The sequence below is a fragment of the Erythranthe guttata genome, chromosome 3, assembly GCF_056151865.1.
Source record: "Erythranthe guttata isolate IM_541 chromosome 3, IM_541, whole genome shotgun sequence".
NCBI classification, from domain to species: Eukaryota; Viridiplantae; Streptophyta; class Magnoliopsida; order Lamiales; family Phrymaceae; genus Erythranthe; species Erythranthe guttata.
In genome coordinates, this window is record NC_142535.1 from 17,350,302 (window position 1) to 17,373,611 (window position 23,310).

A 23,310-nucleotide genomic window follows, 5' to 3' on the forward strand; every position below is an offset into this window, starting at 1 on the left:
ACTTCTCTTTCATGAAGAAATATTGGCTTTGAAATAAGAATATGTCTCCAGTATTTACATACAATTCAATAAAAAAAAATACTCTTGCAAATTTTTGCAGTATAAATTCGACAAAAAAAGCTCGTCTCATATCGTACTCTTCGACTTCTTCTTCGTCGTATGACGTATACATAGAAATCAGAGCAGGAAGGTAAAGAGTGCTTGGAGGATTGATTTTGGACTTGCCCAAAATTTAGGAGCATGAGAATTTTCCTTGCTTGCAGATGAATATCCATTTATTTTATCTACTCCTATTCCCTGAAAAATTCATCGTATTTTTCGTTAATCGGCATTTCACGAAAATATACAATTTTTAATATTATTATTATTATTATTAATTGAACTTACGAGGGCAGCGTCCTTCAACGGACCCCAACATTCCATACGATTGTACATCTTGAAGCTGGAATGGAAATACACTCTCACTATAGCATCCATTAGTTCTTGATGCTCTCTGAAAAAATCGGAATCTCCATACAGCACTGCCTCGAGAACCTGGTGATTTTATAATCATTGAAACGAAAGTTCGATAAATTTAAGCCGTGTATGTATCACAAGCAGCGATTTTTTTTCTTTTTTTTTTTGTAAAGAAGTTATTTACCAAAGGCAATTCCTTGGAGAAAATGTGGTATCTGAATTCTGCGACGGTGGCAGATAAAGAATTCGGTCCGCTGACATGGCAATGGACGTTCAGGAACAGGTCACCGTTCACGTCTGTCCACTCAGCGACCACGTCGTCTTTACTATACCATCCTGTCAACTGGCAGTAAAAGAGTAAAAACAGTAAACCTCGACTCCAAAAACATAGGCTTGGTTCGGTCTGAATTCTACGATCAAAGAAGAAGTTTACCTGATTGCGCTGGATAATGTTGGAAACGGATAGAGTTAAATTAGCCGTGAAGTCACAATGGGAGAGTGTATAAGTTCTCGGCACAATTCTAGTCGAAGTGTCGACTTCTTCTCCCATAAACAAGACTTTGAGCTTCGAAGCTTCGAATCTTGCTGGCGGGCCCAAAAGCCGTACAGCCTATTATCAAAACGCACGACGAGAAATTCAAGTCCAAATATATAGACATTGCAACGTAATCGTAAATATAAGTAGCCATTCACATTTCACATTCAATCGAATTTAAATCCAAGTACTATAGAGGCATCGTAACGTAAATCGTAAAATTAAGGTGCTTTCAGCAAGTCCCGGATGCGAAATGTGGTTCGGCTGCACTTATTTCTGTTCAAGATTGAATCTTTTTAGCAACCCTTTATGCCAAAGGGCAAAAAGAAAGATAAAAGAACATTTTCTTGATTTTAACAACAATTTTACACCAAGTTTGTAAGGGCAAAACATTTTCTTGATTTTAACAACAAATTTTACACCAAGTTTGTAAGAACATTTTCTTGATTTTAACAACAATTCCCTTTACATTTCTTGAACTACAGCCTATTTTCAGTCATCCAAACTAGTAAAATAAATAAACACCAAAATTTAAGACAATATCTTAAAATCAGACGGGAAAAAAAAAAAAGGAAAGAACCTGGAAAACAAGAGGATTGTAAGAAGGTGTAGATTGGGACAAGATAACTGCAGGTGAAGAAGGCCTGGATTTGCAGTTATGGATGTAATAAGAAGGTGATAATGCAGCTGTTTGAGTGGCCATTGCTGCATAACAGATTACTCATTCTCTTTCTTGCATTTACCTTTTTTTTTCTCAACAAACACAGTTGTGTTTTTTCTCACTCTGAATGTGTGTGTGTGTGTGTGGTTCTGTGAGAAATCTGTGTGATGAGAGAGAGAGAGAGATAGAGAGAGAGAGAGGAGGGTTTGTGGACACCATGGAAACACAATTGAGAGAGATTAGAGTGGCAACAATTGTTCTGTGTGTTTGTTATCTGGACCCACACAATCCCATCTGTAACCAATCACACCACTCATTTCTTCTACTTTTTACTTTTTTTTTTATTTTTTTTTTTGAAAATATACATTTTTTTTTTGATAAGTTGAAAATATACATTTTATTATTAATAGAATAGAGTCTAAAATGCAACTGATATATGGCTCTTAAAATGGTTTAATTTTGATAGTTATTAATATTAGGGTAAATTACAAACACCCCCCTGAGGTATGGTCAAATTACAAAAACCCCCCTCTTGTTTGGATAATTACATCTACCCCCCTTAACTATGATTTTTTCTTACACCTCCACCCTTATGGTGCCAAATTCAACATAATCATCTAGATTCCGTGGAATGTGCTCTAGTTTGTACTCGTTTTGTGTAAATATACAGTTTCCGATGCACCACAAACTGATATATACAAGCTACAAAACACATATTATGATCATCTTGCTTCATAATGAAGAGTTCGAATGGGACAAAACGGGTGCAAAAGTGATAATATTCCATATAATCTCGAAGATTCCACTAAATTTGAGTAGTTGAGGGGGTCTTTGTAATTATCCAAACAAGAGGGGTGTTTTTGTAATTTGACCATACCTCAGGGGGGTGGTTGTAATTTACCCTTAATATTATTAATTGGGCTACATAAAAGTATTTGGGCTGAAAATAAAGCTACATTTAGGTTCATCGTTACTTAGGCCCATTATGTCAAAAAGGGTAAATTACGGTCTAACCCCTGAAGTAAGGTTAAATTACAAAAACACCCCTCATGTTCGGGTAATTACAACCACCCTCCTTAACTATTAATCTTCTTACACGTCCACCCTTGCGGTGTCGAATTTAGTGGAATCTTCTAGATTATGTGGAATGTTCTCCAGTTTGTACCCGTTTTACCCCATTCGACCTCCACATTTTGAAACAAGATGACTATAAGATGTATCTCTTGGCTTGTAAGTATCACATTGTGGTGCATCAGAAACTGCATTTTTGCACAAAACGAGTATTCACAAACTGGAGAATATTCCATAGAAGCTAAAATATTTTATTGAATTTGACACCATAAGAGTGCACGTGTAAGATGATTCATAGTTGAGGAGGTGATTGTAAATTACCAAACAAAATGGATTTTTTCGTAATTTGAACTTAGTTCAGAGTGTGGCCGTAATTGCCAGAAAAATACTATTTTTTAATGATTCATTAACCGCGTCGACAAAACGATAAATAAAAATAATGTTAATTGTGTGCCATTTGCTTCCATCGTTGTGCGTTGACACCCCCAATTCTTTTATTTATTTTGAAGTATTTTAAAATTAGTGTCCGTGTGCACAAAAAACTTTTGTGACGTATTAAATTTGTCAAAAAGAACATCATTAAATAAAAATAAAAAGAAAAAAAATAATTCTGAAACTAACCCACAAATTCATGATTATTTAATTTGGGACCACCACTTGAGGAAAACTTGTTCAATTTATCCACCTTGGTCCAGCTCCTCATTGTCCACAAAAGCCCTCTTCAATCATATGTTTATTCACTTGTCCTAATTAATACATTCTATTTTCAAGAACCCATTTTCCATTATTTTTTGCCTATATATTCTTACTATTTAAATAAATAAATAACTATTTATAGTCTTATGGGGTTAAAGATAAGATTGGAATCATGTAAAATCATACGAGAGACGTAAATCACATTAGGCTAACCATGTGTGACAAGTTCGACCTAACGACTGTTGGTAACGAAATTCGAACGAGAGTTAATTGATACATACTCACTTATTTCAACCGCTGAACCATACTTACGAGACTTAACTATTTATCACTAAATGAAAGTATGGGTTCATCAATTTGTCAACTTTTATGATAAGGTTGTAAAAAATTATTGCTAAAATACAAGAGACAGTACAGTAATATTGCCACTCACTCCTTTTTATTTATTAAATTAAACATTACACCCTTTTTATTAAAGGAGTGGACAACAATGTTTTCAATTTTTTTATTTTATTTACACACTTTACCCCTTTTTGAACTGTGGTTTGTCCCCCCTATTCACCCCCTAACTATTATTTAATTCCAATTCCCACCCTCATGTTTGCATCATTAAATTTCAAGATTAATAAAAATTAAACAAAATAATAATAAAAAATAAAAAATAAAAATTGGAAAATACCTATTTAATTAAATAATTGCATGCCCTAGTGACACTAGTGATTGTTTATAGCATTGACAAGTCTGACAACAAAGATTTGTCCCCATTATTAAAATTAAAAAAAAAAAATTAATAATAAAAAAAAATCTAAAATTATTAAATTAGGACACTGTCTCTTGCCAAGCTGGCAAGCACTTCTTAGATTGCTCAACATGTCTGCTGCCAAAAGGGTACTTATAGAAGCTAAAATCACAAGCAGTTTCACATAATTAAGTTCTTTTTATTTTTCCTTCTTTCTTTGGTGTGAGGCATTTAATTTTCATCATGTCAGATTCTTGGAGGCAAAAGTGCTTATTTCTGAGCTTATTAGCTTTGATTTTAATTTCAGAAGCATCAAGATTGCCAAATGCATACAGTTTCGAGCAAATGCTGCCTAAGAAGCTTCCAATACCTTCTTCGGCGCCATCGAAAGGAACTAATTCTGTAACCGCTTCTTCGAAATCTGTTGAGATCGATCGGAATTTGCCTTCGTTCGACGGAAAAGTTTAAGCGGATCGTCGAAAGTAGCTTATTAGCTTAACTTCTCTAACTTAGCAATGCACAAAGATTCTTTTTTTTTCTCTTCTTTATATATATTTTGTAGTATTCTCTTTTTTATTTTGTATTTTTTATTTACTTTAAATCTTCAATTGTACAGAATTTGGCACAAATGACTCAAATGAGTAATACAATTTGTGATATTTATAATATATTTTGTGATTACTACATTGATTTAAGTATTAAGTAGAAACTTTCACTTATCTCCCTATATTAATTTCACTTACACCCACTGTATTTGAAAAAAAAATTATAATGAAAGAAAAAGATAGAGAACCAACGGCGGAGGAAAAAATTTGGGTGGTGTTCATAGAAAAGATAGAAAAAAGAAAGATATCTGATACCATATAGGAAGAATAGAATTGGAGAAGGAGAGAATTAATAATACGTAATAGAATAGAAACCCCCATTATGTTATTGGTTGATTACATGGAATATATAGAGAGAAATATTGCAAGCTAATAGAGTTTGACTAGGTAACTAAATCCTAACTAATCTAGGTAACTCAATCATACTAGAATCCTAATATTACAAGAGTTCTATAATATAATATTCTCAATATTCTCCGACAGTTAGCTCTAAATTTAAATTTTGCATATTCATAAAATGAATCTCATTTTTTTTTCTCAATTATGAACTATGATATTTGATTATAAAATATTTACTTAATTCACAAAGGATGAATAAAGTCATAGAGTTATGTAGGATAGTATAAAATAATTATGAACTAAAGTTTCTTTAAATCTTCTACAATCATAATAATACAATTCTCTAATTTTTAGGATAAATTACGGTCACCCTCCTAAGGTTAGGTCAAATTACGAAAAAACTTCTCATAATTGGGTAATTACAATTATCCATCAACTATGAATTTTCTTATACGGTAGTGTCAAATTTAGTGGAATCTTCTAGGTTATATGGAATATTCTTCAATTTGTACCCGTTTTACTCTATTCGAGCTCCATATTTTGAAACAAGATGATCGTAAAATGTGTCTCTTGGCTTGTAAATATCATATTGTGGTGGATGAGAAATTGATTTTTTTGCATAAAACGAGTACAAACTAGAGAACATTCAACATAATCTAGAAGATTCTGTTGAATTTGACATCATAAAGCTGGACGTGCAAGAAGATTCATAGCTGAGGGGCATGATTATAAATACTTAAATATGAAGAACTTTTTGTAATTTGATAATACCTCGAGGGGCTGCTCGTAATTTACCCTTAATTTTGATTTAGATATTTTAAGAGATGATGCATATTATTGTTGCCAGAGGTATATGGAATATTTTTTAAGATAAGACGCCGATTTCAGGACATATAATAACTGAAATGCTATTCATAGTGCGGTTTTTACCGGCTTGCAGTGCGATTTATTTCATTTGTAACTTTCCTAAAAAAAAACCAAATTCGCCCGCTATTTCGTGTATTATTACACGAAATACACTCAATAATTTCGTGTCTTTTCACACGAAATAGCGGTGTTTATTGTTATAGAACACGAAGGACGAAACTGTTAGATTAAAAAAAATCGTGTATTTCGTGTAAACGTACACGAAATGGAAGAACATATTTCGTGGAGTTTTCTACGAAATGGAAGACCATATTTCGTGGAATTTTCTACGAAATGGAAGACCATATTTCGTAGATTTTTCCACGAAATATGAAGTGACATTTCGGTAAATTCAGTACGAAATAACTAAAAATTCAAATACAAATACAAATTGAACTAGAATTCAAATGCAACTAAAAATTGAACTAGAATTCAAATACAACTACAAATTGAACTAGAATTCAAATACAACTACAAATTGATCTAAATTTCAAATACGAATAAAATTGAACTAGATTTCAGATACAACTACAAATTGAACTACCGACCAGACTTTAATTGTTCGTACAAGAGTAGTCGGGGTTTGTACGTTTTGAGTAAGTGCCTCAAGTTTTTAGCTCTATGGTGTACCCATGCCGGATGGATTGGTGGTAGTGGACTATTTGCGACCAAATTAACAAACATGAAATGATTGTTGTGCAATGTCACAACAATCATACATGATAAGTGACCACTGCCAAACATAGGAAGGTAAGTCATACTCCCTACTTGAGTCAAAAGTACCACTAATGCACTGTATCTGGTAGCAATGGCCAATCCCATTTCATTCATGTCCATCCAATAAGCTTGTGGACAAGGCCCTGAGGTCCAGTCACACTTGCGTATGACCTCAACGTATCCGGTACTGCCAAACATCGCCGTGTAGACACTAGCATGCTCGTATAACTCAATAAGCAACTCCCCTCTCACTTGCGGCCATCTTTCTTGATCCCCGTACACGGCTTGAGCAACGCACCGGTACCCACAGTTGCCATCCGCCATCACGTTAACATAATCTTGAATAAGACGGACCATAAATCTGGGCACGAAAGAATAAAAGTCGATTCCTTCATGTGCAGGTATTGTAGGGGCAGCAGATTCTTGTGTGGGAATACGAGAACCACGACCTTTCATCTTCGATTGAGGCGTTCCATCAGTGCTTCTCTCAACCTTTGTTTTAGGAATCTTTGCACCAGATGAGGTTTGGCGACCCTTGGAACCACACGACGACTTAATTGTCTCCTCATCAATATGATACTGCCATCCAGAAGGGTCTCTCTTTGTCGAGTTATTCTTTGGTCGTCCTTTGGTCTTAACAAATGATGGCTCGGACAGATGCGACGTAGACGGATAAACGATGCCACGCAATGAGGCCACGGCATTTATCTTACTCGTGTAATTCATCTTCTTCAAATTGCAATTCAGGTCATCAATCTGTCTATCCACAATCTCCTCGCGGTTTACTTGATACTCAGGTAGCTCCGAAGGCTCAACTGCCATGGTACTCCAGAATGGATGCAAGTCTGAAATGACGAACGTGTCATTATCTTCCATTTTCTGCACAATTTTGCACGCGCATGGGAGCCCATGAGTATTCCAAAGATAGTGTGTGCAAATACTCGGATCTTGCATCGCCGGGGACTCCATCTCTTCATCCAATTTCTCTAATGCCAGATGCGTAACATAACAAATCAAACCCTGAAAACACGGCCATGCTGCAGTATGCTTCCTTATCTTGGATGATAATGAAAAATCGCACTTCAGCTCACTAATTTGGATATAAACTTGGTCCCGAAGTTTGCCTTGCACGTTATCCAGACCTCCGGTCGAAGCATTTAACCAACCCTTCGCTGAAGAATGAGCGCTCTCCACCCTATCCAATTACAACAACAATCAGAGCATACAACGACAATCAAATTACAAAATAAATATTATTTTTATATAATATCTTTTATCATTTAAATAACTAAAACATGTAATACCTGTTGGTGCTCGTGTTGCCAAAATGATACACATTGCGAGTATAGGCACGAACAAACTTCTCCTTGTATATCAACCACGTATCATTCAAATACTGTATCAGCCTAGGATACCCTGCATACCGTCCAACAATTTCATTGTAATTGTAATGATACTCTTCTTCGGTTTCTGATTTCACCAGCTTAGCCCACAGCACACGTCGGAATATTAGACCTTGGTCCTTGTTGCCTCCCATAAATTTCGTCGCATTTGCCTCAACATTTCTGTTTATATGGAATATACACAACATATGATACGAAAATGGGAAGACATTTGGCAGTGCTTTCAAAAGACCCAACTCTCTGTCTGTCAAGATCGCATCAGGTTCGACACCATCTAGCAACTCTTTCAAACAATTCAAAGTCCACTCGTAGGTGTCTGCATCTTCATGCGACATAAATGCAACAGCAATTGTATAATTCCTCCCAACTGGAGTTATCCCAATTATTTCCAAAAGAGGCATTCCATACCTACAACAATGTTGTTTTTACATATTTAAACAATACAAGACATTAAAACACAATAATCATAATTTGAACAATCGTAATTTTTACTTACTTATTGGTTTTGTATGTGCAGTCCATCAATATAACATACGGGAACAACCGTAATAACTGAATAGATTCGGGACATGCAAACATAATATCTGTAATCGTGTTGCTCGTTTCACTATCGACGCGATGCCAATATCGATACTCGCCTTTTTGAAAGTTATGCATCATAAACTGAATAACAGTCATGCCCTCCATTTCCTCAGATTTAATCTTGGCCAACTCATTGTAAACATGCTTCATAGAGGTTTGTATCGTCGGATCATCTTTTCTCAGTCTATCCATGATCAGCATTGGCTTCACGTGAGAATTTCGCAATTCTTTAATTCTTGCTTTCTGTTGCGGAGTTATACGACTAGTCGTACCTTGTCCGTGAGGAAACAAAGTCGGACGATGACTATGCCTGCCATCGCTGACAGTCAACCGCCATAATTCATCAAACCTTGACCTTTTGCCAATCAATTTGAACGGACAACCACATTTTTTTGTTCCTGAGTTTCTAGGATCTTCCACATCGATATTCGTTTGTCGGCCATGTCCGTATTTGTCACACGTCATGTACTGTGCATTCTCCCTTCTAGACTGACAAATCAAACGGTGACAATGACTAACTGCAGTTTCTTTCGCCCAGTTGATTAATTCTTCCCTACTGCCGAACACAATATCAACTTGGAAGAAGTGAGAGAAATCTTCATATTCCTTTTTATCCAAAACCGAGGGATCAAAATACAAATTGTCGTCGTCATATGGCTGCGTAAATACAAAAAAAAGGTTAGATACTTGCACAAAAAAAATTAATAACAATACTAGGTATTTCGTGTAAAATCACACGAAGTATATGCATACATTTCGTGTAATTTTACACGAAATGTATTCATACATTTAGTATAGTACTGCACGAAATGAATAACAAAACAGTTTTACTGCTATTTCGTGTGACTTTACACGAAATAATAGGTATAATTTCGTAGTATTGTACACGAAATGACTGGAAAACACGAATAAAGTGTTCATTTCGTGCAAAACAACACGAAATGACTTGAATAATTTCGTGATATTCTACACGAAACGACTGAAAATCGAAAAAAATCACACTAAAACGTATTTTTTTACCTCATTTACGGGATCGATGTTGGCCATCTTGATAATCGTTGGGTTTTAACTGATTTCTACGAAAACAAATCACGATCTACGAAAGTCGAAATATTTGGAGGTTGAGAGGATTTTGTAAAAGGTTAAAGTGTTTTTTGACAAATGAATTATTTCGCACTGTAGCTGGAAAAAACCGCACTGATAATAGCAAGCCCCTATAATAATAGTCCCCGTGTGCATTACATTCTTTTCTCATATTATATTCCTCAAATTATATAAATAAAAATAATAATAACAATATTTTCTTATAAAGTAATTTTCTATCTTTCCTATTTTTTATCGAAGTTGGAATATATTTGAGGTTCCAATTTTCGTTCCGGTCAGATCAATTTGAAATTTCCGATTTCGAAATAAGTTTTTTCATTTCAATTTTCAAAATTACGATTCCGGCCAATTGTTCTAATTTTTTTTTTCCCAGCGAAATTGGAATTAGTTTTTTCACTTCCTATTTTTTTATTTTTTAGAATGAAATTACAAACAATATCTTAAAATTCAACAAAGTCATGATTAAGGGCCTAATTTAGGACAGCTCTTGGTCGTGCAAACCTTAACTACTTAATCATTAGACCTAGTTTTCGTCACTAATTCAAAGTTTTAATTAATTATTTTCCATTTTCTTGATAAAGCACTGTCCCATGGAGTCAAAGAGAGGTTGCATTACCCGCAAGGGTGGCCTAGCGGTTGGAGCAAGAGAGCTTGGGTCAATTGACCCAAGTTCGAATCTCCTTGCCAACGGTCGCTAGGTCGAGCTTGTCACACATGGTTAGCCTAGTGTGGTTTACATCTCTCGTATGGTTTGCAAGCTATTATACGAGAGTGTAGGTTTACCCAGTGCACCTATATGGTTGGCTGCGGGTTCCTGCATTATCAAAAAAAAAAAAAAAAAAAAAAAAAAAAAAAAAGAGAGGTTGCATCTTTTTCCCTAAATTTAATTATTAAATTCAACAAACTTTTTTAATTATTAATTTTAAATAAATTAGAAAACTGTAATAAAACAGCTAAGGATTATTAAATTAAGACATTGTCTACCAAATGTTTCATCTTTTTGTCAAACAAACAAGCTGCAACACTTCTTAGATTGCTCAAACATGTCTCCTGCCAAAAGGGTACTTAGGTAATATAAAAGGGATGCTCTTACACAAGTTTTTTCTTAGACTAATTAACCCATTATTATTATTATTTATTATTATTAATCATGTTAGATTCTTGGGGGCAAAAGTGCTTAATTCTGAGCTTATTAGCTTTGATTTTAATGTCAGAAGCAACTAGATTGCCGAATGCATACCGTTTCGAGCAAATGCTGCCTAAGAAGCTTCCGGTACCTTCTTCAGCTCCGTCAAGAGGCACTAATTCCGTATCTACTTCTTCGAGATCTGTTGAAGTTGATCGGGAATTGCCTTCGTCCGATGGAAAAGTTTAAGCGGATTGTCGGGAAGTAGTTTGTTAGCTTAACTTATCTAACTATAATGGTTGGAAGGAGCTGAATTTCGTGAAGTTGAAACGAACGTCGAAGAACGGTTTTCGAGCCGTTTTGCTTCCAAGGGAGAATATTGTCTATTTTTTGTTATAATATTGTCTAGAGATCTATACACACACACACACACACACACACATGTAATTCTATAGCAACAATTTTTTGTAAGTATCAAATAAGTAATAAATGAATTAAATTGGGACAAAATCACACTCAATCTTCAAACAAACAAAAGAATCTTAATTACAAGAAAATATACCACAAGAAAAAAAAAATAATAATAATAAAAAATAATTTGCATGCAAGAAAAATCAACAAATTAAAAAAAAGAATTACAAGAAAATGAAGCAATCCAAAGCAATAAGAGGATTGTTAATATCCTCCATGATAATATCATCCGTTAATTCTCGATCGATCTTCGCCCCAAAATTATTTCTCGTAACCGTATCGTTTTTCTTCACGGAAAAATTGCGACTACTAATCGTCATATCTCTATTCGGGCTCGCCTTTGAAGCCCGAAAACTTTCCCTGTTCACACCATAATTGACTGAATTATTCCCATTTGTTGAGAATCTTCGGCCCGGAGAAGGTGACCTCATCATCATCCCTTGAGAAGACGACGACGAGGAAAAAGAATTGTTATTAATATTCTCTTTTCGGAAGCTCTTTTGCCTAACAACAAGAGTAGGTGAATTCGTACGTGCCCTTTTCTTAGGCGAAGATCTCTTCGTTTTTTTCGCGTCGAGGTTTTGATGAGGATGGATTTTATTACCGCCGCCGCCACTCATCAAGATCAAGACTTGTTTCTTCGGAGAAGAAGCTGTACTTTTTTCCTTGATCACCTTATTACTATTATTATTAACAAGGCCGATCACGTGTGGATTTTCCTTAACGCAAGAGTACAAGAACTCGTTCGAGAACGAACGGTCTTTGACCGTGGTCAACGACGACGAAGTAGAAGATTCACACGACGAAGATGTTGATGATGACGACGATGAAGAAGCCGTTGTGCATTTGCCGTCGGTGGAACAAGAAAACGAAGAGAAAGAGGGCGTTTGAGAAATTAGAGGTTTTTGTGAGGGTATTTTTGTAATATTCGATGGAATCGAAGAAATCGGATCTTGCGAGATAACGAGTTTTTCGTGGATATGTATGCAATCTTCTTTGAGTGCTTTCTTGTTTGGTTTGCTGCATTTGCTAATGCAAGATCCCATTTTTCTTGATTCTTGATTTTTTTTTGTAGGGAGAAAATTAAATGGAGATTTTGAGAAGAAGAAGAGTGGGAGAAATGTTTGAAAGGTGGGATTGGACAGAGTATTTGATTCAATATACTATAATGTAATAATAATTAATTAAGATATGGAAATTGATAGGAAAAGGGGGCAAATTGCAAAGGAAAAAGTATTTGTGGGGTGCTTTTTACCTTTTCTTTAGTGTTCTTTTTTGAGATTTTTAAAATTTTTTGCCGGGTTATTATTGACCCGTTGGAGTTGGAGGAGTAACGGTTATATGGGCCAAATTGGAAAATTAATGATGGGCTTTTCACTTTTTCAAGATTATTATTGTATAATTTTTTCATGTTTTTATAATATAAATATTTTATCTTACAAATAATAAATATAACAAAAAAAAAGGAATTAATACGAAATAAATTTGGAAAAAGGAAAATCGATCACGAGTTTTGGTACTTGGGAGTTGGGACCAAATACAATCACATATCCAACGTATCAACGGTCGTTATGTCGAATTTCTCACACATGATTAGTCTAATATAATTTACGTTTCTTGTATGGTTTGCAAGCTATTATACGAGAGTGTAGGTTTAGTCAATGCACCTATATAGTTAGCTGCGATTTTTCCTTCATTCGATTTCGATATTTGTAATTGTCTATTCACGTTGTTTGTGATTTATTGTCTTTTTTTTTCATTATTTGTGATATTATGTTGATAATTAAGATAACCAATTCCTTTTAAATAGTTGTTAAATATAGTTATGCACACCATGATCCATAATTAAGAAAAGAGAAACAAAAACAAAAATGTCAAAGTTGGACAAAATTCAAGTTTTAAAAAAAAAATTGTTTAACACCCCCATTGTTGAATTCTTCAACTACACAACTTGGCCCTCGTTCTCTAATTAATCATCATCAATTACATAATTCTAAACTCTTCATATGCACAATAAGAAAATATTTATAAAAAAAAAAAATTGGAAGAGGCAAATATATATATTAAAAAAAAGAAAAGATTATTCCTCTTTTTTTTTTATGATTAATCAACTCGATTACATTGAAAACAATTACGCGTTGCGTTAGAATAATATATTATTTATAACACTCTTGATTCTTCTACGATAAGAAAAAAAAATAAAAAAAAAATCATACTCATTAGAGTTGCAAGTAGTACTCCGAAGAATTTTTATTCATTATAATTATTTAATATTTATCATATAAGTTACATCAATTAACCATGAAGAGGGAAAAAAAATTAAGGATGAAGAAAATATACACATGAATAAAATTTTATATACCATGGTATTTAGACAAAATTGAAATATATATTACATATAGATATGTACATAAAATTCCTCTTTTTGTTTCTTACAAAAAGATTATATATTAATCCTTGTCAATCAGGAGGATTGAGAAATAGGGGGAGAAGATCCGGTCAAATCAGCAATGATTCTTCTCATTACTTCTCCCCTCTTTGGTGGCGGCGGCGGCGCTATGGCCTTCTGCACGGCGGCCGCCACCGTATTGGCGGTGATCACTTGCCTGCCGCTGCCGGAGGTTGTGGCTGTTTCTTTCGTGGCCGCCCCTTCTCTTGTTCCACTCATTTTTATTTTTTTTTGGGATTCAATTTAAATTTAATTTTGTTTTTGTGATTGAATTTCAAGAGAAAACTTTCTTTGCAGTCATGGAATTGATTCAATTAATTATGGGAGTGACATATATAAAGACACATGATTTAATTAGGCTGATTAAAATCATCCAATCCCTAACTGACACGTGGCACATATTGATCAGCTTAACGAGGAAGTAAATCCAGCTAGATTTTGTTTGTTTCTTCACTCAAGTTTTAATAAATTAATACAAGTAGATGTTATTTGTATTATGTGCATGTTCAAGGTTAGACTATTTGTTATTTGCTTACACTTTTATTATTTGTTATATAATTAATCTATATATATTGATTTGGTCAAGAAATAAGTTTCACTCTCCTTTAAAATCAGTTTTATTTTAATTAAAAAAAAAATCCAGGTAAATTAAGGCTTTAATTAGATACTTAGGTGGTGTTTACACAAACTTTTTGAAAGTGATTATGAGCTTTTTTTCTTCTTATAATTTATTTTTAGGTGTTTGTAAAATCAATTTTTGCTCTTGCTTCTCTTAGGTGGTGTTAGCAAACGCTTTTTGAAAGTGATTATGAGTTTTTTTTTTTGCTCATAATCTGTTTTCAGGTGTTTGCAAAATCGACTTTTGCTTTTGCCTATCTTAAAATAATCTGCTTTAAGCTATTTTTTTTAAAAGCACCCACAACCCTGTTTTTTCTATTTAAGTTCATTTTCCGGATAATTTGCAAACACCCCCAACTTTTAGAAATAAACACTTAAAACTGGCTTAACTCACAATCACTAACTTCTACTTTTAAATAATCATTTGCAAACACCACCTTAAAATAATCTGCTATAAGCTATTTTTTAAAAGCACTCATAACCCTGTTTTTTCTATTTAAATTTATTTTCCAGAATAATTGCAAACACCCAAGTTTTAGTAATAAACACTTAAAACTAACTTAATTCATAATCGTTAACTTCTACTTCTAAATAATCATTTACAAACACCACTTTGCCGTAGTGGTAAGGAAAAGTGACTAATTTATGACGTAATAAATATGACGTCATCCTCTAGAGTGGCAAAATTTGACACGGCTTCCTCAGCCAACATACGATACAATATCTTTGGGGAATCAAATATTTTGTAAGATTTTGTTTTATTTATTTATTTATATAATAATGTTCTTAAATATTTGATAAACCGTTGAATTTCTTAATACAAATAAATTCTACCATCCACAAAATTCCTCTTATATTGGACCGACCCGTTTGTCATTTGGGCGGGTCCGGATAAATTAAATGGTTATGGACAGGGTGAGCATTCGAATTGGATTGGGTTATTCGAGTTTTTGACATAAAAATCATTATCCGAAATAATCCGGTAACGATTATTTCGGGTTGAGTTTGTGTTTTTTCTTTTTTTTTTAATGGCACCAATATCCAACAATAAATATTGATATTTGAACTTCAATAATTGCCATTATACTATCATAACCTATTACAAAGTCATTTATTTGTTATGAAAGAATAAGTGCCAATATAAAAACTTGGAATACCAAACAAAATATTGCAATATAAAAACAAGTTAGAAACCCAAAGTAAAATATATTAAATGGAGCTCAATAATAAATAAATAAAAAGAATATATAGATGAGATAATATTAGATGAGCTGAAAATTGGTTGAAAGTGGTTCGGTTAAAACTCGATCGGGTCGTGTCAAAACCCAAATAATCTGATCCGAATACCACCCCCAATTATGGATGGAGTAATAATTTCTACTTACTTTCTAAAAACGGATGATTCTGGGTCAGATCACGGGTCTCTCGATTTCATTCCTCAAAATTCTAATCATCTAAACTATTGTAATAAATTTTTGTTTCAAAGTTTCAATTGAAAGAGATGATATATCATCAAAATACCATGAACACAAAAAATTAAATAAAACGATTGAAGAGAAATTATATACTATACAAAAAACTCCACACGAATTTATTTAATTATGCTGATTTCATCAATCAACACCAGTCTCCACAATCTACCATAATATACAGAAAAGAAAAGAAAAAAAAAATTGAAGAGAGAGATTATATATATACATACACCCAAGTAATTAATAATTAGACATGATAAATATTATTATTATGAGACTAATTGAACATAATTAATTTTGGAACATAAATCAAGATGGGTGAGGATCTGGTGGAGTAGGAGGATATCCTCTCAAATCAGCCATGATTGTTCTCATCACATTCCCTCTCTTCGGCGGCAGCCTTGCCAGTGCCACCTGTCCATTTGCCGCCGCCGCCGCCGCTCTTCTCTGCCCGCCGCCACCGCCAACGCCGCCTTGAGCCGCGCTTCCCCTTGCACTACTGTCTCCAACCCCGCTCATACTTGGCTTAGCTTCCACACTCAAATTGATCAACTTCATTGGAGCTATCATATATATATATAGTAGAAAATTTATAATATTATAATATATATATATATATATATATAATAAAAGATAAAAAATTGATTTTGGCTATGGCCCGCAACTATTGCAACTTGTATAGAAAAATCTGTATAATGGGACAAATGCACGTGAACGAAAATCACCTGCCTTACATCTATCGAAAATTGTCCCTTCGGTCCTCCATGTTGTCATATTTAGGAATTTAATCCTCTTAATTTGTCATGTTTTAGTTTTATACGCAATAACTTTGCAAATATAGTATTTTTAATCCTATTTTGCATGATTTTTTAATTTTATGACGCGACAAATAAATAAACTTGACGCATTTTACGTACATGGACATTTGAATATCCATAAATTCGACATCTAATTTGCTATTGGTATAACTTTAATTATTTGAGACGACACATCTATAAACCAAATTAGAGGAGCATTTATAATTTTTAAGTGTTTATATAAATAAATTTCTACGAGTTTGTTAGGTACATCATTAAACGACGGCTACAATTCAAAGTCCGAGTGAAATAGGACTAAAAATACTAATTTTGCATAATTATTGCATGTAAAATTGAAATAAGACAACTTATAGGACTAAATTCATAGAGAAACCAACATATAGGACCAAAATTACAATTTTTCTTTAGCTTATATATATATATATATATATATATATATATATATATATATATATATATATATATATATATATATATATATATATATATATATATATATATATATATATATATATATATATAGGGTAAATTACAAATACCCCCTGAGGTATGGTCAAATTACAAAAACCTCCCTCTTGTTTGGATAATTACAACCACCCCCCTCAACTATGATTTTTTCTTACACCACCACCCTTATGGTGCCAAATTCAACATAATCATCTAGATTCCGTGGAATGTGCTCTAGTTTGTACTCGTTTTGTGTAAAAATACAGTTTTCGATGCACCACAAACTGATATATACAAGCTAAAAATCACATATTATGATCATCTTGCTTCATAATGTAGTGTTTGAATGGGATAACGGGTACAAAAGTGATAATATTCCATATAATCTCGAAAATTCCACTAAATTTGAAGAGTTGAGGGGGCGGTTGTAATTATCCAAACAAGAGGGGTATTTTTGTAATTTGACCATACCTCAGGGGGTGTTTGTAATTTACCCATATATATATATATATATATATATATATATATATATATATATATATATATATATATATATATATATATATATATATATATATATATATATATATATATATATATATTCTAAAATAGATTAATAATGTTTATTTTTAAATAACCGAGATTAATTTTAATAGAAGCCAAAACTAAAATAGTTTAATTTTACTTTTTAGTCCCAATTGATAGATTAAACTTGATTACTCCTATACCTCATCCTATGAGGTATGCTAAAATAATTTTAAGGTTCATGTAGTATCGGTTATTACAATCCTCTTCCCTAAAACATTGTTAGAAACACTAATGAAATAATGCATTGGATAAGTTATTCCGTTAGTGTTGAGACAACATAGAGCTAGGGATGACACGACTCTTCTAACATTTCTTAAATCCTTATTATTTTATATAAGATTTATAAATTTTCGTCTATGGTAGCATTAACTGCCCGAGCGAAACAAATATAGTGCACATCGGTTCCCAATACATGAAATCTTGGTTGTAATTACCAATACCATATGAAACCTAAAGTTATTTTTAGTATACCTGATAAGTGTAGGTCTAATTTACCCTAAATTTAATAATACAAAACTTTTTAAATGTTAGAATAAAATAAAGGGTAAATTCTACATTCCCCTTGTACTTTGGCCCGATATCACTTTAACCCCTTCTATTCTCGATTGCATCCCTACACTTGAAAAATTGTCTCAATGTGGCTCTGGTTGATGCTTGTCAGACATTCAATCTTAATACCATTTAATCTAAGCTCTGAAATTACAAAAACGTCACCTTTCAAAGTTTAAATAATTGTTAAAAAAACAAAAAAATAAATAGAAAATTAAAAAAATAAATTAAAAAAATATTCAAAACAACGAGAAAACATAGTCCACGACGCTAGCCACTATTTATTATTTATTATTTTTATTTTTTTAATAATTATTTAAACTGAGATGGGTGACTTTTTTGTAATTCTTACACTTAGAACAACTGGTGTTAAAGTCAAAGATTTGAAAAATAAAGGCGAGAGCCACATTGAGACAATTTTTCAAGTACAAGGGAATCGAGAGTATGATGGGTAAAATAATATCTAACCAAAGTATATGGGGGAAAGTGGAATTAACGTAAAATAAATACCCCTCTAGAAAAATGTTTAAGAAATTAGAATAAAATACTTGCCTTTGACTAGTCCTCAGCCGGGGTGCAAAGCTCTCTTACAAGCACATAAAGAGTAGGGTTTTTCGCGAGGGTTTAACGACGCCGTTTCCCAGCACCGCCGCCTGTAACCAGCCTTCCGCCGCCGCAGCGTTATCCTCCATCCAGCCCTAGGTACGTCGTTTTGCATTTGCTTCGTCCACTTCCGGTGAAATCTCTCTTCTAATTTAATTGATTTGATTGAACGCAGGAATAATGGGAAAGAAGGATAAATCTTCGAAACGAAAAATCAGGGACACCGATGTAGCTACTGGGATTTTGTCTCACGACGGTAAGTTCAGAGATAAATTTTTGATTCCGATTTTTACGGTGGGATTGTGAATTAAATTCGCAGTATGTTTATTCATCGAAGATTTTCTTTTTTCATAGGAAAAAAATTGAAATTGTGTGAGAGTTTCAATTGAAGTTTAATTTTATTTTACATTGCTTGTAAATTGGATTATCTCTTTTACGAATTGAATATTCTAAGGAAGAACAATTGTTTGTTCGAATGGGCGATAATTATTAAGTTTTATTGCGACTTCGTTCGAAGGTCTTGTAGATAAAGATGTAAATGAAGTGATGGATGACTTGAGTGAACCGACGATGGGTGAAAAGCTTGCAAGCCTGAAATTGGAAGGGAAGGACAATGCGTTAATCGAGGATTTAAAGCCGCCTAGTGCGGACTCGATTTATATCTTACTGAAGCAAGCACTCCGATCGGAAGATCGAGCGCTTCTTATAGAATGCTTACACAGACAAGATGAGAAGGTTCTAATTGTTTCACTCTCGTTTTCTGAAAGATGCTCTCGTTTAATATATAATAATAACATGATGCATTGTTGCACTGCAGGTCATTTCGAATTCGTTGTCGGTGCTGAATCCTTCTGATGTTCTCGTGTTCTTACATGCTCTCGTACCGATTATTCAGTTGAGGTGAGAAATCGAAAAGAAGTGTCTGTACAAATTGAAACATATATTTGATACGGAGCTGTATTTCTTGCCTCGTTAGTTCTTGAAAACTCGCATATGAACGTATTATTTGCAGGGGGGCTGTCTTGGCTTGCGCTATTCCATGGCTCAGAAGTTTACTTCTCCAGCATGCAGGCAGTATAATGTCTCAAGAATCTTCGTCTAATGCGCTGAACTCGATATATCAGGTTAGAGAAGGATATATATATATATATATATATATATATATATATATATATATATATATATATATAGGTAAAGATTCATTTTTTGTGTTTGTCATAGCAAACGGTGCTAAAATATTGAAGAGCAACTTTGAACATATATGCAGCTGATAGAATCGAGAGTCTCGACTTTCAACCACGTACTTCAGTTATCAACTTGCTTGGACTTGCTTTATGCAGAGGTAAACATTTTTATTGAATACTTGCTATTTTTCGTTTACACGAGGAAGCTTAAAAAAGGGACAATCACTTTTTTTCTATACAGACTGTTGATGATGATGTGGAGGAGAATGATACGGTGACGCCTTTCATATACGAGGACAATGATGATGAAAGTGATGACGAGGGATCCGATATTTCCATGGAAGTCGATGGTGTCGAAGATGGCCACGAGCCTCTAGTTTATAACGACATCAGTGATTAATGAAGAGAATGGTGAAATCAAGCACTAGCGACTTAATCGTATGTATTTCAACTTTTTTCGATCTATCCTTTACTCTGTAGAAGTATATGAGAGCTTTGAGCATGTGATTTTTGCTTCTCATCTCTTTTTTCATATTTAAGTTTTTATTATTTATCTGTTCACCGTGCTCCGTTTTTGTCTAATATCTGTCGGAACGAGATTCTATACAATCAAGAAAACAACTTTTTCCTTTAATTTTCGTTTTCTGTTTTGTTCTTTTGGGATTACTGGCTCTGCTCTGCGGTGTGTGAATGGATATCGAGAACCATCTTATATTCAATAATAGACGAATATATTGAACTTTGAAAGGTTTTGACCAATAGGAAATTTGCATGTAATATCGAAAATGGTAACGACCGATTTGTCTTTTTAAGGAAATTCTTTTTTCAGTACTATATAAACGTGTCAAATGAAATAAAAATCCTGGAACAAATGTCTAACGGACACATTATTAGCCAGGTATCTGGTGCGCAATAAGTACAGTACTTCGAACATTACAAGTGTGATCTATAATCAAAAGACGAATAAACCAATTGTTGCGTATGCTAATTACCAGGATTCACTTTTCCCTTGTTGTTGTGATTCTCGACAGACTTGACAACTTTGTCGACGATTTTCTTGCCCACCATCGTGATAACATGGTCCCTCTCTTTAGGAACGACGCTTCCTTTCTTACCGTAATTGCTGCTGCTTTGTCCATTGTTGGAATTCATCTTAGCAGCTATGTTCTTTTATCGTTCTTTTTCTTGCTGTGTGTTTGTTTGTTTGTTTCTGCAGTGTATCGTATGAGATGTGTTCGACTCTATTTATAGAGTTGAAAGTTATGTATTTTCGCTGTAAGCCGTCTCCCTTTTCTTTTTTCGATTGTTAATTTCTGTGAGATTTCAAGGAAGAATGGAATTGCTCCACCATTTTGTGTGTGTGTGTGTGTGTAAGTGTGTGTGTGTGTGTGTGTGTTGCAATGATATGAAATTTCTGTAAGATTTCAAGGAAGAAAGGAATTGCTCCACCATTTTGTGTGTGTGTGTGTGTGTGTGTGTGTGTGTGTGTGTGTGTGTGTGTGTGTGTTGTGGTGCAATGATATGAAATTTCTGTCTTGTGAGTGCAGTTTTGTGTTTATGTGAATGTGTTGATTTTTTTAGAAGTTTCATGTTTATTTCTTGTGCTTTGCTTAATTTTGCATTTCATACTTGTTAGTTAATGTAGACCGCCAACACCCAGTGTGTGTGTTCATGTGGTGCACTGTTTTCAATTTAATAATTTTGTGAAATTCATAATAAGCCCGCACACATACACACTCCGCGTGTGTTTTGTGTCTTGCCGAGTAATTTGCGCATTTATTAATAGGGAAAATGGGGATAATTCGGTTTATACTACGCTACACCTCGTGAAATACATTGGGTAGATCTTTACTATTCATAAGCACACAAACACACATACATCCATATTGATCTGTGTAGATCAACGGTAAAAATTCACTAGGTGTAACCTTCAATGGGTGTAGAGTAGAAATAACCAGTATAATTCCCTCAACAAACAAAATTATAAAGACCCGATAATAAAAATTATGACTTGTGGCATCCCCTACTCCAAACTTAACCCAAACTTTGCAATCCAACTGTGCCGACGCGCAATCACTGAGTTGCAAAGGAGAGAGGTATCAAGATTACGAAGAGCGAAGAAGCTAGAAAGGGACTCAATATCGAGTTCGAAAATTAAATTAAGGGATAAAAATAAGGGAAGAAACAAAAAAACACTTAATCGTCGACAGCAGGGTTCGAACCTGCGCGGGCGAAGCCCAACAGATTTCAAGTCTGTCTCCTTAACCACTCGGACATATCGACTTTAGTGTTCATTTTATTGAACTTCAATAACTCAATAGGTAATGTTTCTCAGATTGAAAATCACAATCTCACATATATTCCAATTCTAATATAAAAAGAAAGAAAGAAAAGTCCGGAACAATTTTCAGAGACTTTGAATGAAAAATATTCTTCAATACTCAGAATATTGAATTGGATATGATGGAATTCGGAAATTGCACTCCAATTTTCACTCGTGATTATAATGCATTTTCACTTAGATGATTATTTGTAACATCAATTTTTTTTGTATCTTATGAAGAACAAAAAACTATTTTATTTTATATACGAAATGCTTTTTATTGTTTGAAAATTGCTATTTACTGTTTATATTAAAAAATACTTTATCTCTCTAAAACCCTAAAACTTCCCAAAAAAATCCAAAAGCCCCTCAAACTGCAAATAGCAAAAAAAAAAAAAAGAAAAAAAAAAAATCAAAAATTCGAAATCAAGCTTGAAGAAGGATTGTGCTTCGATTTTTTGAGGTAATTTCGACTCTTTTATGTGCAATATGCATTGGGTAGGTCGATTACGGAACCAATTTCATGTTAAAAAAAACCCTACAAATCGATTTGTAGGGCTTTTGTTTTTCGCAAAAACATATTGGAACGCCCAAGATGGGCGTTCATACACGCCTTGGATTTCGCAAAATTAAGAGATCTACTAGAATCAGGCTCTAACTCGTTTTTGCCGTTTTTTGTAATCTTTAGTATTTTCTTATTTTAATTAGGATTTTCAGTTTTATTAGTATAAATAGCTGCCTTAGGACTTTATTTTAACATAAATTTCGAATTTTAATTAAATATTTAGAGTTTTCTCTATTTTTTTAGTGGATTCCAGAGTTTTCGGTGGATTCCAAATGTTATTTCG

The 23,310-nt window shown here is 33.6% G+C and overlaps 5 protein-coding genes and 1 non-coding gene across 9 annotated transcripts; 1 reads left to right on the forward strand and 5 right to left on the reverse strand.

Annotated features, from left to right (window-relative positions):
* Positions 1-7: 7 nt before the first annotated feature.
* LOC105963408 (STAY-GREEN-like protein) lies at positions 8-1,921 on the reverse strand. Its single transcript, XM_012987807.2, has 5 exons — positions 1,572-1,921; positions 890-1,066; positions 641-799; positions 388-534; positions 8-297 (listed from the first exon to the last, which is right to left on the reverse strand). Exons 1-5 carry the CDS (start codon positions 1,692-1,694, stop codon positions 178-180), a joined length of 726 nt encoding a protein of 241 aa, XP_012843261.1. The 5' UTR covers positions 1,695-1,921; the 3' UTR covers positions 8-177.
* A 4,441-nt stretch (positions 1,922-6,362) lies between these two features.
* Positions 6,363-9,350, reverse strand: LOC105952753 (uncharacterized). Its single transcript, XM_088815818.1, has 2 exons — positions 8,030-9,350; positions 6,363-7,920 (listed from the first exon to the last, which is right to left on the reverse strand). Exons 1-2 carry the CDS (start codon positions 8,527-8,529, stop codon positions 6,549-6,551), a joined length of 1,872 nt encoding a protein of 623 aa, XP_088671944.1. The 5' UTR covers positions 8,530-9,350; the 3' UTR covers positions 6,363-6,548.
* LOC148771984 (uncharacterized) lies at positions 8,621-9,757 on the reverse strand. The gene is made up of 2 exons (XM_088815298.1): positions 9,731-9,757; positions 8,621-9,367 (listed from the first exon to the last, which is right to left on the reverse strand). The coding sequence occupies exons 1-2, from the start codon at positions 9,755-9,757 to the stop codon at positions 8,621-8,623; spliced, it is 774 nt and encodes a 257-aa protein (XP_088671424.1).
* Positions 9,758-11,426: 1,669 nt separating this feature from the next.
* On the reverse strand, positions 11,427-12,653 carry LOC105963446 (uncharacterized). The gene has a single exon (XM_012987851.2). It carries the CDS (start codon positions 12,455-12,457, stop codon positions 11,576-11,578), a length of 882 nt encoding a protein of 293 aa, XP_012843305.2. The 5' UTR covers positions 12,458-12,653; the 3' UTR covers positions 11,427-11,575.
* A 6,229-nt stretch (positions 12,654-18,882) lies between these two features.
* LOC105963409 (WD repeat protein) lies at positions 18,883-21,489 on the forward strand. Of its 4 annotated transcripts, none has more exons than XM_012987810.2 (8): positions 18,909-19,054; positions 19,131-19,211; positions 19,473-19,690; positions 19,773-19,855; positions 19,968-20,079; positions 20,223-20,297; positions 20,381-20,577; positions 21,171-21,489. In XM_012987810.2, the coding sequence occupies exons 2-7, from the start codon at positions 19,136-19,138 to the stop codon at positions 20,537-20,539; spliced, it is 723 nt and encodes a 240-aa protein (XP_012843264.1). In that variant the 5' UTR covers positions 18,909-19,054; positions 19,131-19,135; the 3' UTR covers positions 20,540-20,577; positions 21,171-21,489. The 4 variants fall into 4 exon arrangements, with proteins under 4 accessions (XP_012843263.1, XP_012843264.1, XP_012843265.1 ...); XM_088815819.1 differs by having other exon boundaries at positions 18,915-19,054; positions 19,482-19,690; XM_012987809.2 differs by lacking the exon at positions 21,171-21,489 and having other exon boundaries at positions 18,883-19,054; positions 20,381-20,773.
* An 851-nt stretch (positions 21,490-22,340) lies between these two features.
* On the reverse strand, positions 22,341-22,422 carry TRNAS-UGA (transfer RNA serine (anticodon UGA)). The gene has a single exon. It is a non-coding gene; the product is annotated as a tRNA-Ser (tRNA).
* Between the last annotated feature and the right edge of the window lie 888 nt (positions 22,423-23,310).